We start from the raw sequence: 15612 nt of genomic DNA on the forward strand, positions 1-15612 counted from the left end.
TTTAACAGCCCAGTTTATTTTGAAGGGCTCACAGGAAAAGTGTGAGAATTATGATGTGAATAAGAACAAGCATTAAAATGTCATCTGAAGAAAGTTTTCTAATTATAATAAACCAGTTCAACACACATGTCTAAAAGCCAAAGGTTTAGATATATAAAATTAGTAATTAAATAATCTACTAAAAAATACCATTTGTCTAATTATGAAATAATTCATCATAGGGTTATATTAAATTAGTAACTGCATCACAGAAGTTTAATTAAAGAAACAAAAATTTATAGAAAAGCATATAGCAGCACATTGCAATTCGGCCTAATAACAAACAAAAATGATCAACATATCCTGTCTTAAATATTTAGCTAAAATTAGGAAATAGTCTATATTGTAAAACTCCATAAGAATCATAAAAGTTATAGCTTTTCCACCCAATTAACTTTTAGAACAAAGCAGCTACATAAAACCAGAAATCACAAATGCAGAATCACAAATCCCTAATAATTCCAAGTAACACTAATTTCCTTATAGGGTTCACTTAAAATAAGGAGGCTATTACCGTATCATATCTTGACATGATTGTTTCTTCCTATATAACCTTTGCTTAATGTTCTACCTATATACTCAGTAAAATTCTACCAGTTTGAAGATTTCCCCATAATCTTTTTAGGAGGAATCATGTTTTTTCACTCATTTCCTTATATTGCATCCTAGTACTTCAAAAGTCTTTCTCCCATTTATAAGCTAACTTGGAGAGAACCAATACATATAATACATGTGAAATTTTACTTTATACTTATATGAAGCCATCAAAAGTCCTAAAATTAATTATTTCATAAACATTTTCCTTCTCTGACTTTAAAATTTTTACAACTACCCGTACTTTGTTTACAATTAAGAGCCATTTCTTCAGTATACAATAAGGAATTTCAGAGCAGATAACTCACTTGTTACCCCACTTCCAGAGGAGTGAAATGGCAAGTCACTGATAATCTTTATATGATTTATTTAAAGAAAAAAAAAAATCACTCGTACTAACTTATGAGAGAATGAACTGAATGGGTTAAGACTAAAAGTGAAAAGACAGGTTATTTTAACTGGGTTGGCAAGAATACATGTCTTCAAGAAACACTTTGGAGATGGACTTATCAATTTAATTACCTCAGCAGTTGGTTTCTGTCAAGGATGACCTAAGTCTCCAAAGATGAGCAAAATCAGGGCACTGCTCAATAGTCCTTTTCTATCAGTGAGTACGATTTGATTTTCACAAAATGTTTCACTGTACTTATGAGAGTATATTGAAGATCTCAAGAATGTGAGGAGGTATGGTTCAGATTTATGGAAATGAGATTAAACAACTGATTAACTGTACCTACAATGAAAAGGATATTTTTAGTAGATACTTGATGGTAACAGATTTAGATGTGCCAGACGAGTTATACTATATGTAACTAAAGAAATGACTCTTCTCTGGTTATGCATGGTTTATTCTGTCATTTAAGAAACAAAAGAGATTAAAATAAACGGATTACTGAAATCAAAGAAACATCTGAAATAAAAATGGTATTATCCAGGGTAAACAAGTTCGTTAGGTAAAACTTTACGACTCTGCAAATGAATGAAGTGTGATCATCTCAAAATCCCTATTACTTTTGCAGTGAAATTAGAAAATGCTAAGGTTTCTCTGAGTTCCTGTGCTTGCTGGAAAAATGGGGGGAAAAGAACTTACTTTGTAAGGTTGTTTTGAAACCCCAATTTGAATTTAAAAAGTGTGAACTCTAAACATTAAGTTATGTGTGGTGTTATGTAAACTGATGGAGACACATTCAAATCATCAAAATTATTAGAAAAATTAGAATCATGTCACAAGGAGTACAGGTACAACCTTTACTGAGATTTATTAGCCTTATCTCCAGATGTAAAATACAAAATGGAATATTTATTACATTTAATTATAAAATTTTAAATCAAGCACAAAGTATACCAACTCTCCCCTCCACACCCCCAGGTCCCTTAAGCCAGGATTAGATCTTTTGCTATGTAACATTAAACATAATTGGCACAAAAACATTAAACTACACACAACTCTCTTTCTACCTCTTTCCAAAGAAGAACTTATTCTACATGGGTAGGTAAGAAACATTTATACTGAAATAATACAAAGGTAATCCCATACTTGAGCTATAAATTCATTCTGTAAATGATATGTAAACGGAATCATATTCCCCACAGAAACAATATGAACTAGGGATTGTGTACCTGTTCAAAATGTGACCATAAAGATTTAGAATTTTTGTTACGAAAAGCTAATATAAAAACTCATCTAATATAAATATTTTTAAGAACCATGAGAATTATTGTATTCACATTTTTGTGATTAAAGATTAAAAACTTTAGTAATACCCAGGGTCTCAGGGTTTGAGACTCTGTTGAGAAACAGGTATTTTCAGATAACACTGGCAGGACTACAAATTGGTACAAATTTTCTGGGAGGCAACTTAGAAATTTTAATATAAGTACTAAAATTTAAAATGCACTTTATATGGAGTGGAGGATAAGATCACTGAAGATGAAGCAATATAAAAGAACTGAGAGGCCAAGAGTACTGAAAGGATCGTTTACATAAATCATGAAATCTTAGGGGAAAAAATTTCAACTCCTTTTTCTGTTGTCCCATTCTTTCTTGAACTTGAGCTAATCAGGCTTTTAAATCCACCATCCAAAAATCTGTTTGGCAAGGTCACCAATGACTACTACTTGCTAAATCCAATGGTTAACTCCCCATTCTTATCTTCACTGAACAATCTTCAGCAACAAACTTCTCTTGGCTTCCAGGACTCCACACTCCTGGTTTTTCTCCAGCCTCAGTGACTCCTCTCCCTGGGGTCTTTTCAAGTCACCCTCCAAAATTCCTTTTGGTGTCTTATCTACAATCCCTAAGTATGAACTTCAATAGTTTTTATTATCTTAGAAATATTAAGTGAGTTAAAAGTGTGAAAAGTGCTCAGAATGGTGCTTGGTACATTAGTAAAAGTTAGCTCTTATTTTCCTAAAAGAAGATCTTACCGCATTATGGGAAAATTTCACTAGGAAACATTAACCTTTCTGTGGTAAACAATGATATATGCCAGGAGAGTACGTGGAACCCACAGACAACTCAAATAATGTGCTCCCCCTAACACAGCTCACCCAACATAAGTATTAATTTGTACAGACTTCTGTACACCCATTGCTTGCTTGCAATGCGAAACTGATCCAAAAAAAGAGAGAAAGCTTTCATCACCCTACTTACTGATGTGCACCTCCATTCCTACCCTGTAATAGAGTGATGCAAAGGTCATAATACTTTTGAAAAAACAGGCCACTAATTGAGTTTGCTCCCCTCACAACGTTCCCTTCACAAAAAATAAACAGGGAACAGATTTTCCCATTTAAGGATTGGAGCAACGTCTATGTTTGTCTATTGTTCTATAGTAAATGATTTGGAAATTATCACTTACTGCAGGTACCAGTAATTTCTTCACCTCCTCAACGGCTCTCTTCAGTTTGATCTCTGCTCTGTTTTGAGCATCTTCCACAGTGATCAGTACATGTAAATCTTCATTGAGATGCTCCCAATTAGGCTTGCCTCGATTTTGCTCCTCCTAAAAAATTTACAAAGCATACTATTACAGATTTTTCTTTTCAAAGAGAGAGCACATCTTTCATAGTAATAACCTGTTGCAATTATTAAGCTATGCTTGCATTGTTTTGCTATGACATTATAAACCTTTTAAATACTTTTCTTGGCAAAAAGCCCGAGTGTGAGACTACTGGGTATTGATAGCTAGTACAACAAATATTTGTTGAGCACCTACTATGTACCAAGCATGGAGCCAGATACTAAGAGTGAACAAGGCAATCACAACCCCTGTAGTGCTCTTATGTACTAAGAAACTTATGTATAGTGTCATCCTCAGGTTATCATGAAAAGCGTGTTATTATTCCTATATTTTACTTATGAGTAACTACAAGGTCATCGAGGTTAATTTAAGCAAGTCACCTGTCAAGGTCAACTGACGAACACCTTGCCAATTTAGGAACTGAACCAATATTTTCATTCTAAAATTCACCGATTTTTCCATTTCGTTACAACTACTTTTAATAACATCGGCTGAATTCAAGATTAGGAAAAGTATTTTGCCAACAGACATTACTGTATAAGACAAATGCCATTTGTTTTAAGCATTTCAAGTAGTAATTATAGAACCATTTCATTATAAAAATAATCACAGCAAGGAATAAATGTGAGAATAGTCTTAACTGTATTTCTATCAGACCTTACTTTGAAAACAGTGAACTGTACAGTTACTCTTTAACCATACCATCTTAAATACTAGTTTTAGTGGAGAACATCTACGTTTCATTTCCTTGGTGTCTTCAAATGACTTAGTGAGCCCCAGGCTGAAAACACTGCCAAGCTATAGGGAGGTTTAGCAGTAGAGTTGGCCATACTTCCCTTTCACGTAAGATATAATAATTTCAGAACCATTTCTTGCTTTAAGCTTTAGAGATAATACACAAATATATTTATAAATATTTCATAAATATGATTCTTTAAAAATTAAAAACACGAATATAAATTTATAAATAAATATAAGAATGGTATAAATAAATGCATTTGGCTCAGTGCCAGGTACCATACATAAACAATAAACAATACCTGTTGTTGAACTTTCATCTTTAAAGATTACTATTTACTGAACTGTGAGATTCCATCAAAGAAAATAAAACTGGTATAAAAAAACAGCTTTCTACTACAACTCACATGTTTGCAGAGGCCATGCTAGGAAAAAAATCTATGGAACTCAGCCAATAGGGACAGAAATAAGTTCTTAAAGTATATGCTTCTGCCTCTATTTTCTGTTAATATCATTAGTATGAAAATGCACCCAAATGTTGTGAGGGGAAACGAGAAACAAAACAAAGCACACCAACCTATGGTAGGCCATCTATGTGTTCCCAAGGAGTAAACTCAGAGATACCACAGTATGCTCACAGGGGTACCATGGGGTACTTGAAATTTCAAGGGAAACAGCAATAGCTGATGTCTGTCAGATACCATGCAAACTTCTAGCTCAAAATACTGGACTTTATCAATATTAGATCACGCTACATTCCTTGTGATAATGTCTTATCTTTGCAATGCTAGGTTTTCAGTGGTGCTGTAACAAAAAGCCAAGTCCATGCAAAAATCAATGTGGAACAGGAAAACAGGGTGGTAGTGTCCAATCTGATTCCCAGGTTTGAGAATGTGAACAGTGCCCAAGAGAAAAACAAATCCCATTAATAAATAATGTGGCTATTTATAAATAAAATAAAATAAAAATTTTTTCAGTTTAAGTTGTTTTGATAAACTAAGTTGTTTGGAAGTAACTATTTAATAATAAGAAGAAAAACTATGAAGTATTTCTTTTCACCTAGGGGACACCATGAAAAACTGACAGACCCGAGGAGTCAATGAGTCAAGAAACTGGAAATGTCAGGGTTATCTGTGTGCCGAATATAAAATGTGTAGATATACCTCTACTGTGCAAATAAAAACTAATTTTAAAATCCAGATTTTAATTTTTATGTTGAAAACTGCTGACGATATTTTCTCATTAAAATTTGTATTTTATCAATTTTTATAGATAAATTTAATAAAGTTCCGTGTGTGTGTGTGTATGTTTATATTTTAATGAACCTATAAGTGTCTCTACATCCGTACAAATAAGGGACTTCTGCTTCAGGCCAAGATAAAGTAACATGAACAAGACTCTCTTGCCTGAAACAACCAAAAAAAAAAAAAAAAAAAAAAAAAGGCAAAACAAAAGAAACATCAGTCCTCAAGCCTCTGGACCTCAGGCAACAGGACAGTGAGGCTGAGAGATGGGAAATCAATGAAGTAAGACCCATTACTGTCCCAGCACCCTGGCTTGGGAATCTCTAGGCTGCAGCCCTGGGAACGGTGCCAGGCTGCCTCTCTGAGTTGAGACGACTAAGCTTAGCGTCTCGGGAGACCAAAGCAGCTAGAGCTCACCAAAAAGAATACTGGAAAGAGCTGCACAGAAAGAGAACTCTGGAGATCTGCACAAAGTTGACTCAAGTATTCAACTGAACACTGATCAGCACGTATGTGGGAAGAAATACCAGAGGCCAAAGAAAGAACTAGCCAAAGGATTCAAGGTAAAAGTGCCAGGTTCTCACACAGAGCCAGATGGGAAAGACTTCATGATATACAGACGCTGGGTAAAGTGCACAGAGGTCTTGCCTCAGTAGTGGAAAATAATTAGTCAGTAGTCTGAACACTGTTCCAAATACTGCCTAAATAAATCTTAAAAGCAAGATCTAAAAGGATCAAACTGTTTCCAATTTAACTGTGTCCCAGAACAAAGCCCAAGAATAACTACAGGAATGTCCCCCCAACAAGGTAAAATTCACACTATCTGGCATCTAATCAGAAATTAACAGGCAGGGACTTCCCTGGCAGTACAGTGGTTAAGACTTTGCCTTCCAGTGCCGGGGGTGAGGGTTCAATCCCTGGTTGGGGAGCTAAGATCCCACATTCCTCGGGGCCAAAAAAACAAAACATAAAACAGAAGCAATATTGTAACAAATTCAATAAGACTTTAAAAATGGTCCTCATCAAAAAAAAAAAAAAAAAATCTTAAAAAAAAAATTAACAGGCAAAGGAGGAGAAAAATGAAACATATATAAGAAGAAAAATCAATCAATCGAAACCAACCTAGAACTGACACAGATGTTATAATTAGTAGATAAAGACACTAAAAAGCATGTGTTTGTGATATTATTAATGCATACAGATACTAAAACAAGGACAACTGAGGAACATTTATAATCCAAAATATTTTAGAAAGGCCTAAGAATGAAAATTAAAATCCTAAGTGACTTGCCACAGAAATTTTTATAAGTGGGGAAGACAAAAGTCAGAGGATTTAAAAAGGAAGGGATATTATTTGCATGACAGGAACAAAGAATAAAGCTGCAGTATAATTTGAATTGTGCTTTATTGGAGGAATAAATTTTTGAGTTGTACAACACCTTGGTAAATGATACTCTTAATAAATTCATCAACTTAGGTGCCTGTTAAAAATACAAAAACAAAAGAAAATTATACCTACCCTAATGTTTGCTTCAAAACAAATAGTTTTGCTTATGGTTTCAAAAACACTTCTAGACAAAAAAGGTAAAACTAATGTAGTCATGTACTTTCACTCCTTCCTAAAATTCTTCTAAAACACTGTACAGTTTAAAATGCACAAACTCATAAGGAAGAAGAAAATGGGAAAGGAAACAATTTGGAAACTAGAAAGCAGATGGCTAAGTAGTCAGGGACTTAACTAACCCAGGCAAGAAGAAACCAACTTATACTTAGAGCCTCCATAAAGGCTTAGGAAATTGGCAGCAGTAAAAGTCGGGGGTAAGGGTGGGGCTAAGACTGGAAAACTGAAGGGAGAGCTGAATCTCCGCATCCCCTATCCTTAAATAGCTGGCTATCTAGCACTCCCTAATTTCTAGCAAAAGACTAGAAATGTATTCCTAAAGAGTTCCACTTTCTAGAAATGGGTTTTGATGGGCAGCTGACAGGATCATTTACACAGTGAAGGCTGAGGTATCCAGTCTTTTCCCCCACTCCACACCCAGAACGAGGACAGGCAGCCCACATACTGGGGGCAAGAAACTGGAAGACCTTTCTCTGGAAGGTCTGGCCAACCCAACAACAGGAAACCACCTGAAGAAAGCAATCACTGGGCAGTGAGAAGAAAAACTCAAAAAGACTCAGAGAGTTAAGAGAAGACACTGCATCCTTGAAACAAGTAAAAAATGCTATGAAAAGAATTCAAAACATAAAAAGGAACTCTTGAAACTTAAATATGATAGTAAAAATAAAAAACATGATAGAGGGGTTTGAAGATAAAAACTGAATTCTCCCTCCAAGTAGCAGCAAAGACAGAGATGGAAAACGGCGGAGAAAGAGTATAAAAATTACAGAACTAGTCCAAGAGGTCCAAAAACTGAATTACTGATGTCTCACCAAGAAAAAGGAAGCAGACGGGAGAAAAATCATCAACATGTTACATACTTTTAAAACAAAACTGAATGATAAGAGCTTCCAAATGGAAAGGGCCCAATGAGTTCTCACACAATGAAAGAGTGAGATGAAAACTAAAAAAGTCAACTAGTAGCAAGGTAAGCACAAAATGCAGCAATAGAGAATAAATACCTAAAGCATCTCTTCAAGAGTAAGAAGTGACTGTGGGTGGTGCTGGCTGTTTGTTAGCAGGGAAGAGGATGTTTTCTACATCAGGCTCTACAGAATTACATATTTTTAATCTATGAGCATATTAAACTTCATTTTAAAAACGGTTTTAAGATCACTCCACTCAGAAGCCACTTTTATACAACTGTGGTCCATTCTAACTCAGGAAGAGTTAATGCCTTTAACAGTGAGTTTGAGCCTAGTAATTATTCACTACAAATATAAGTTCTCCCTGTATTTTCTTTCTGTTTCTTAAACAGATAGTAAAGGCAATCTGAAATTGGCAAACACTACGGAAGTCAATAAAACATATCCATAAAGGTTCTCTTTCAGCTGTAAACAAACAAGAGATAGAGTAAGATTACAGGGTGTCTGTCTACTTCTATATCCCAGAATACCTGCAGTAAGAATCTACTCCCCAAATTTCTCACTTTAATAAACAATTTGGGACAAAGAAAAGGATGAAATGAAGCAGAGAGGACTGACGGCAAAATGGAGATACATCAAATATGGTCTATCTCCTAGAAACTGTGGTTGAGGCATTAATTTCTTTTTACTGTCACATTTCAAATAGTATTTCAGGAATAAACAGCTGAGAAACTGATGTGGAAAAAACAGCTCATTACAAATTATTTTAATTTCTGTTTTACAGTCACCAAAAGCATTTCATATAATGTGCCACCAAATCTTCAGCAATATATAATATGGGTTTTTTTGTATCCACATATTCGCAAATTTACATTTCCAGCACAGTCCTTATTCCTGGATCTCCAAGTTCAACTGCCAACTTGACATGTGTGTGTCCCTGTCTCTAAAGCACTCTCTAACTCACCATGTTCAGCTCATTACCTCCCTTCTGCAAACTAGTCCCCAATTATGTCTCAGCTATTATTGACCCTGAATGAGTTTTCTGAGTCAGTGTGAATTTTTAATACTTGAGGACAAAGACCAATTGGTTTTGAAGAAAGTCTGAAATGCAGTTATCAGCTTTCTTTTGCCTTGACAGAGAGGCTGCTATACATTCACCCATTCATTTCAATCCACACTAACTTCAGGTGCCATTTCTCGCTTACATTCACTCCACGCTGTCAATAAATTGGCCTATTCACAAACATGGATTCTGACACCCACAACTTTATGCAATTTATCACTTACGTCCAGAATGCTTTCTTTAATATTTACTTTTATCTTTTGCTCTAAGTGTGTCATACTATAACTTATAGCTATCTGTGCATTGTCTTTAGCTATTAGATTTACTGAATTGAATGACTGAGCTTTTACTATTGGGGAGCATCACTAAAATCAAATACCAAATTGTATCCCCACAGTGCTCTTCTGTATTCATTATTACTGTGTCTGCCTATATAAGCCTCCAGACAGTCTACCTTGATCATTTATCTTTGTTTCTGGGCCTGCTTCTTTTTGACCTCCTATTTAAGTTGCCAGTTACATTTGAAAATCTTTACGCGTTATCTTTTATTCTTGTTCTCTTACTTCTCTTCTAGTCAACTCACTCAGATTCTCTAGCAGAATGCTCATGAGCGCTGATTTTCATATCCCACAAAAGACAGTGCTGTTCCTTTATTCTATCAGCTCAATATTACCTTGTTTCAATATACCAGAAGAACGGAGTAAATAAGGGTCAATCTTTTTAAAACTGCAAGACTAAAGTTGTATCTTAATATAACAAAGCAAAATGATAGCAAAGACAAGTTATTCATAAATAATTACTGTGTTCAAAAAAAGTTCAAAGCTCAAAACTGACGACCTGGGCTTCCCTGGTGGCGCAGTGGTTGAGAATCTGCCTGCCAATGCAGGGGACACGGGTTTGAGCCCTGGTCTGGGAAGATCCCACATGCCGCGGAGCAACTAGGCCCGTGAGCCACAACTACTGAGCCTGCGCGTCTGGAGCCCGTGCTCCACAACAAGAGAGGCCGCGACAGTGAGAGGCCCGCGCACCGCGATGAAGAGTGGCCCCCACTTGCCGCAACTGGAGAAAGCCCTGGCACAGAGGCGAGGACCCAACACAGCCAAAAATAAATAATAAATAAATAATAAATAAATTAAAAAAAAAAAACTCATGAAAATTTATAAAAAAAAAAAAAAAACAAAAACAACTGACGACCTTGGTTTTTTTTTTAATTTAAGGGAGTCTGAAATGACAGGACAGCATTCAAGGAAATGGAATGTATCTTTATTTATATAATAAAGTTTAGTAGCATATAAAACAGCTCTATAATACCAGTCATAACTGATTATGAAACAGATAGACACATTTACCAATAATACTTTATTATGGTCTATATTCTTGGCAAATGTACTATAGAGAAATAAATGTCAAGTAGCTCTTAGTCTCTCGCGTGATGATAAAGAAATTCAGAAATGAAAATGATGCTGATACTACCTAAGCTTTTATTAAACACTTACTGTTTGCCGAGTACCACACTAAGCAATATAAACACATCACCTCACTCAGTCATCCTAACAGCCCTAAGACTGAGGTCCTATTATTCTCACTAACATGTTAATGAGGAGGTTAAGGCCCATAAGGTTTGCCCAAGTCAAACAGACAGTAAGTGTTCTACCAGGGAGAACTTTAGAGCCTGCAACTCTCAACAACCAATTCCTAAAACATGACATCACCTACATGAGAGCCCTAAAATTAAGTAAATTGCCTTAAAATAGCATCATAAATTAGTGAAAGAGCCAGAAACAGAACACTGAAGTCTTGACTCTCTAGAATTTTTTCTACTTTACCATTTTACCTTTAAACATTTTTTTACGTGGAATTTTAAGCACATCTTGTTCTCATAGAATTTTAGAGCTGGTAGGGAATTTGGATGCAGATAAAGAAACAGATTAATTATCTGGTAAATTTATTTAGTGGTTTTTCCCCCTAATTCCACGTCATGTTCTCTTTCTCTGTCAATGAATTCCTGATTAAGTCACATGAAGAACAGTATCAACAATTGGCAGAGAAGTACCTGGTAAAACAGATTTCTCACACCTACAAATACACTTTTTTCCTAGATGAGAGAAATGCCTATCAAATTTCAATGACACAAATATACAAAAATGATAAACCTGTGGCCACTTAACACACAATTCCTCCACTCACTAAAATTTTCAATAGGGGAAAATGAAAATCTTGTCTTAATACACAATGCATACGTATATCCAACACATTCCTAAATTAGGGCTAATTAAAATCACTGTCCTGAAATAAGTTCTAACCATTACTTTTCAATAAAACATCATCCATTTCAGGGGACTTCGCTGGTGGCGCAGTGGTTAAGAATCGGCCTGCCAATGCAGGGGACACAGGTTCGAGCCCTGGTCTGGGAAGATCCCACATGTCGCAGAGCAACTAAGCCCATGCACCACAACTACTGAGCCCACATGCCACAACTACTGAAGCCCGTGCACCTAGAGCCCGTGCTCTGCAACGAGAAGCCACCACAATGAGAAGCCCGTGCACCGCAACAAAGAGTAGCCCCCGCTCGCCGCAACTAGAGAAAGCCCGCGTGCAGCAACGCAAACCCAATGCAGCCAAAAAAATAATAATAATAAACCTTAAAAAATCATCCATTTCATTTGCTGTATACAGTGATATACAAATATTAAGTAAAAAAAACTCTCAAAATTTGAGAAACTACCTTTGTTTTTGATTAAAACCAAACCAAAACAAAAAAACCTCGATGAGTCACTGACCTCTGACATTTAAAATTATGCTCTAATTACAATATCTGTTTGAACAACAAAGTAATTATAACATGAAGCATCAGAACACACTGATTGCCCCAACCCCTGCTGACAGACTCTTTTAATTATACATTTGTAGTCAGGCAAATGAGCACAAGACTTCTTCCCCTACTGTGCCCTTAATGTGAAAGTTCATACTCCAGAACCGCCTAGAAAGGAATTCTAAAGTGTCACATATTTAAGCAAATCAAGGTTCCAATAACACACTTATGAATATATACATCTTAAGCCAAGTGATAAAGCCTAACATATAACTATCCCCAGTTATAGATACAATCTTACATTAGTTTAAGAAACGTACAATGAGGAACATTTCTTAAAGGAGATTATACATAATTAAATTGCTCACTGACTCTAGTTATAAAGTTGACTTCAAAAAAAATTTCAACTTGAACTTGAGTCCATCAACAATCATGTTTTCAGAGCAAGTTATTTTCTAATAATATATAAAAATTAGAATACTTTTACATTCAGTTTGTGGAAATCATCATCTAGGAATGTCTTTATAGGCAGCAAGCATTCAACAAATGCTTATGAGAACAATGAAATATTTGCTAAATTCAAAGAACTTTTAATGTTTTATGTCAAATATTTTCCAAGTTAATAACAAAAGGACTATTCTCAATATTCTTCCTTCATAAGAAACACCTAACTCCTACAAATATTGAAAAACTGTCACGTTAAGTCCTCATTCCAATTTTCATATATTAATTCCACTAATTTAACTGTAATTACTGTATTTTGAAACTAAACTTATGTATCACCAGTTATGGCCAAACTATGGCCAAATAATAGTGGTCTGTCCCGATCATGACCAAAATTAGTAAAATTTCACTAGAGCAGAGCCACTTACAGTACCCATGACCATTTGGGAAGCTAAATATGATCTTGATAATGCCATAGTTAAGGCTGGAAAGACTGAACTAAATATATGCAAACAGTTTCCCGTAAAAGGACAAAAATGATCAAGTGATTTCTAATTGCATTTCCCAGCAAGTTTAAATATCAATGGCTGCCTAATGCTTAAAAAGAAAAAGAGAGAGCATACAAAGAACTGGCCTGAAATCCTTCTGGACACTCGGCTACGTTCGTGTCGCTAACAATCACTCACACAGAAGTGGTTACTGCCCACGGAAGCGTGCAATGCTCCCACTCAGCATTAATAGAGTCATTTCACACTATTCACATGCGAAACCTTGTACTGGATCTTATTCATTCCCCCGTCTAGCAGACACAAAGATTATTAAAGGCATAGAAAAACAACCATTTGTTTTAAAATGTGATGTTTTAAAATATTAAATTGAAATATTTACTTGTTGACAGCACACTAAGGAAAGAATATTAAAAATAAAAAGGACTACCATTTCTACTCATGCCCATTTTCTTTCCCAAATCATCAAAAATCCAATTTCAGAAATCACCTCAACGAAAATTTCTCCAGGTTCTCTCAGACAGGATGTTTCCTAGATTCCCATTCTATCATTTGTTCTTTTAACTTAAGTCTTATGTATATTACTATCTAAAAAGCTCCAAGAAGTCTGGAATCACTCAACTCCCATCTCTTCGCACTGACCACACTAAGTGCCCCATAACTATTCAATATTTACTAGATAGAGCACAGCATGAGATACAAAAATGAAGTCACAGCTAATATTAACAAAAAATAATGTATATAGGGCTTTGTACTCAGCATTTTATATCCATAAAGTTAATCCTTTTTAAACCTTAGAGGTAGATATTATTATAATACCTATTTCTCATTCGAAAATGACAAACTAACGGGCAGAAACCTGACTTACTCAATGTCACTCAGCTATATATACTGACTTCAAATTATACACTTCTGCCTTAAAGACTTTACAACTAACAGTATGTTAAACAGACAAGAAAGGTTAAATATAATATTTAAAAAACAAAAAACCCAAAAAGATTACAATTATTTCACTCAAAACTGTAACAAGAAACAAGATGAACATTTTGACAAATCTACCTACAGGGTAACTTGCTGCCTCGAGCAAAAATCATTACCAGGTCTATGTATGATAGCTTTAAGGAGACAGTAAGTGAATGGCAGCACGTAGTTCACTGTCACAAACGTTTCCTGAGGGAATTTATTCAGAAAGTAAAATCTATAGATATCCAAAACAAAACAATTATTTGTTTTAGAATATCTTTTTATTTATTTATTTTATTTATTTATTTATTTTATTTATTTTATTTATTTATTTTTGGCTGCGTTGGGTCTTTGTTGCTGCACGCGGGCTTTCTCTAGTTGCGGTGAGCGGGCGCTGCTCTTCATTCCACTGCGCAGGCTTCTCATTGCGGTGGCTTCTCTCGTTGCGGAGCGCAGGCTCTAGGCGCACGGGCTTCACTAGTTGTGGCTCCCGGGCTCTAGAGCGCAGGCTCAGTAGTTGTGGCGCACAGGCTTAGTTGCTCCGCGGCATGTGGGATCTTCCCGGACCAGGGCTCAAACCCGTGTCCCTTGCTTTGGCAGGCGGATTCTTAACCACTGCGCCACCAGGGAAGCCCTAGAATACCATTTTTAAATATGATTTTTAACATCCATTTGATGATGTTCTAAGGAATTTATGATATTACACTTACTAGCCACTTACTAGCTGTTTAATCTCGGGCAAAGTATCTGAACCTTGGTCTCCTCATCTGTAAAACAGAGGTAAGTTCTAAATGTGTTATATGTTTGTATAGCACATAGAAGAGTAGCTACCATCTCATAATTGATGTCAGCATGGTTTGAACAGGCTGCTATCTAAAATCAAAGAGTAATAGAAGATTACAGGAAATGACATAAGTAGGAATATGGGGAAAGGAAGATTGAACAATAGCAAATAAAATAACATGACTAGAGGTTGTAATTTAGAAAAAAAATTGGAAAAGTACTTTGGGGATAAAGAGTACTAGCTTAAGAAATCTATTTTTTAAATTAACAGTCAATAAAAATATATTAAACATACTAAAACAAAATTATTTCAAAATATAACTTTTAGGATACAGAAGCTTAATAAAGATCCACCTGTAATCTCTGAGGTTTCAGAATGAAGAACTCAGCTGATCAAAGCACTGGACTGCCTCCTATATAGCGTTTGGAATTGAAACAACATGTAAAGGAGGATGACCACAGCTTCCCAGAAAGAGGAATAAACCATGATTATTCCATGAGCTCTGCAGAAAACAGACTCAGGGCAGTAAAAAGAATTTATAAAAATTTAATGAAATTGAAAAGTTCAAATACTACTTCTTCCATAATATTTTCCCAAGTCACCCCCTCTATGAGAATTCATCTCTCTCCCACTTTGCTCCCTTCCATAGAATTTTATGGCTTTATAATATACTTAATACTATAATATAGTCTTCTGCATCTGATATAGAATAATAAGCCTCAAGAGAGCAAGACAGTTCTTCTTCTTTTTTGAATTACTCACAATGCATTTAAAAATGCCTAAGTAAGAGTTCGGTACCTAAACAGTAGCTTAATATTCTTCTGTTCTTCCACCCTACACAGATCCGGGCTTGCACTTCTTTTATGATATTTTTAT

At 35.4% G+C, this 15612-nt stretch overlaps 1 protein-coding gene across 8 annotated transcripts in view; it reads right to left on the reverse strand.

The window, feature by feature from the left end:
- Positions 1–15612, reverse strand: part of QKI (QKI, KH domain containing RNA binding) — a 140071-nt gene that overhangs the window by 37536 nt on the left and 86923 nt on the right. For all 8 annotated transcript variants that reach the window (XR_011074967.1, XM_068551262.1, XM_068551260.1 and 5 more), the window contains exon 4: positions 3495–3638. Coding sequence is in view for 7 of the 8 variants with exons in the window: in XM_068551262.1 (XP_068407363.1) it covers positions 3495–3638 (144 nt within the window). In the remaining variant the exon portion in view is untranslated. The remainder of the gene's footprint in view (positions 1–3494; positions 3639–15612) is intronic.

The sequence above is a fragment of the Eschrichtius robustus genome, chromosome 9 (assembly GCF_028021215.1).
Source record: "Eschrichtius robustus isolate mEscRob2 chromosome 9, mEscRob2.pri, whole genome shotgun sequence".
Taxonomy (NCBI): Eukaryota; Metazoa; Chordata; class Mammalia; order Artiodactyla; family Eschrichtiidae; genus Eschrichtius; species Eschrichtius robustus.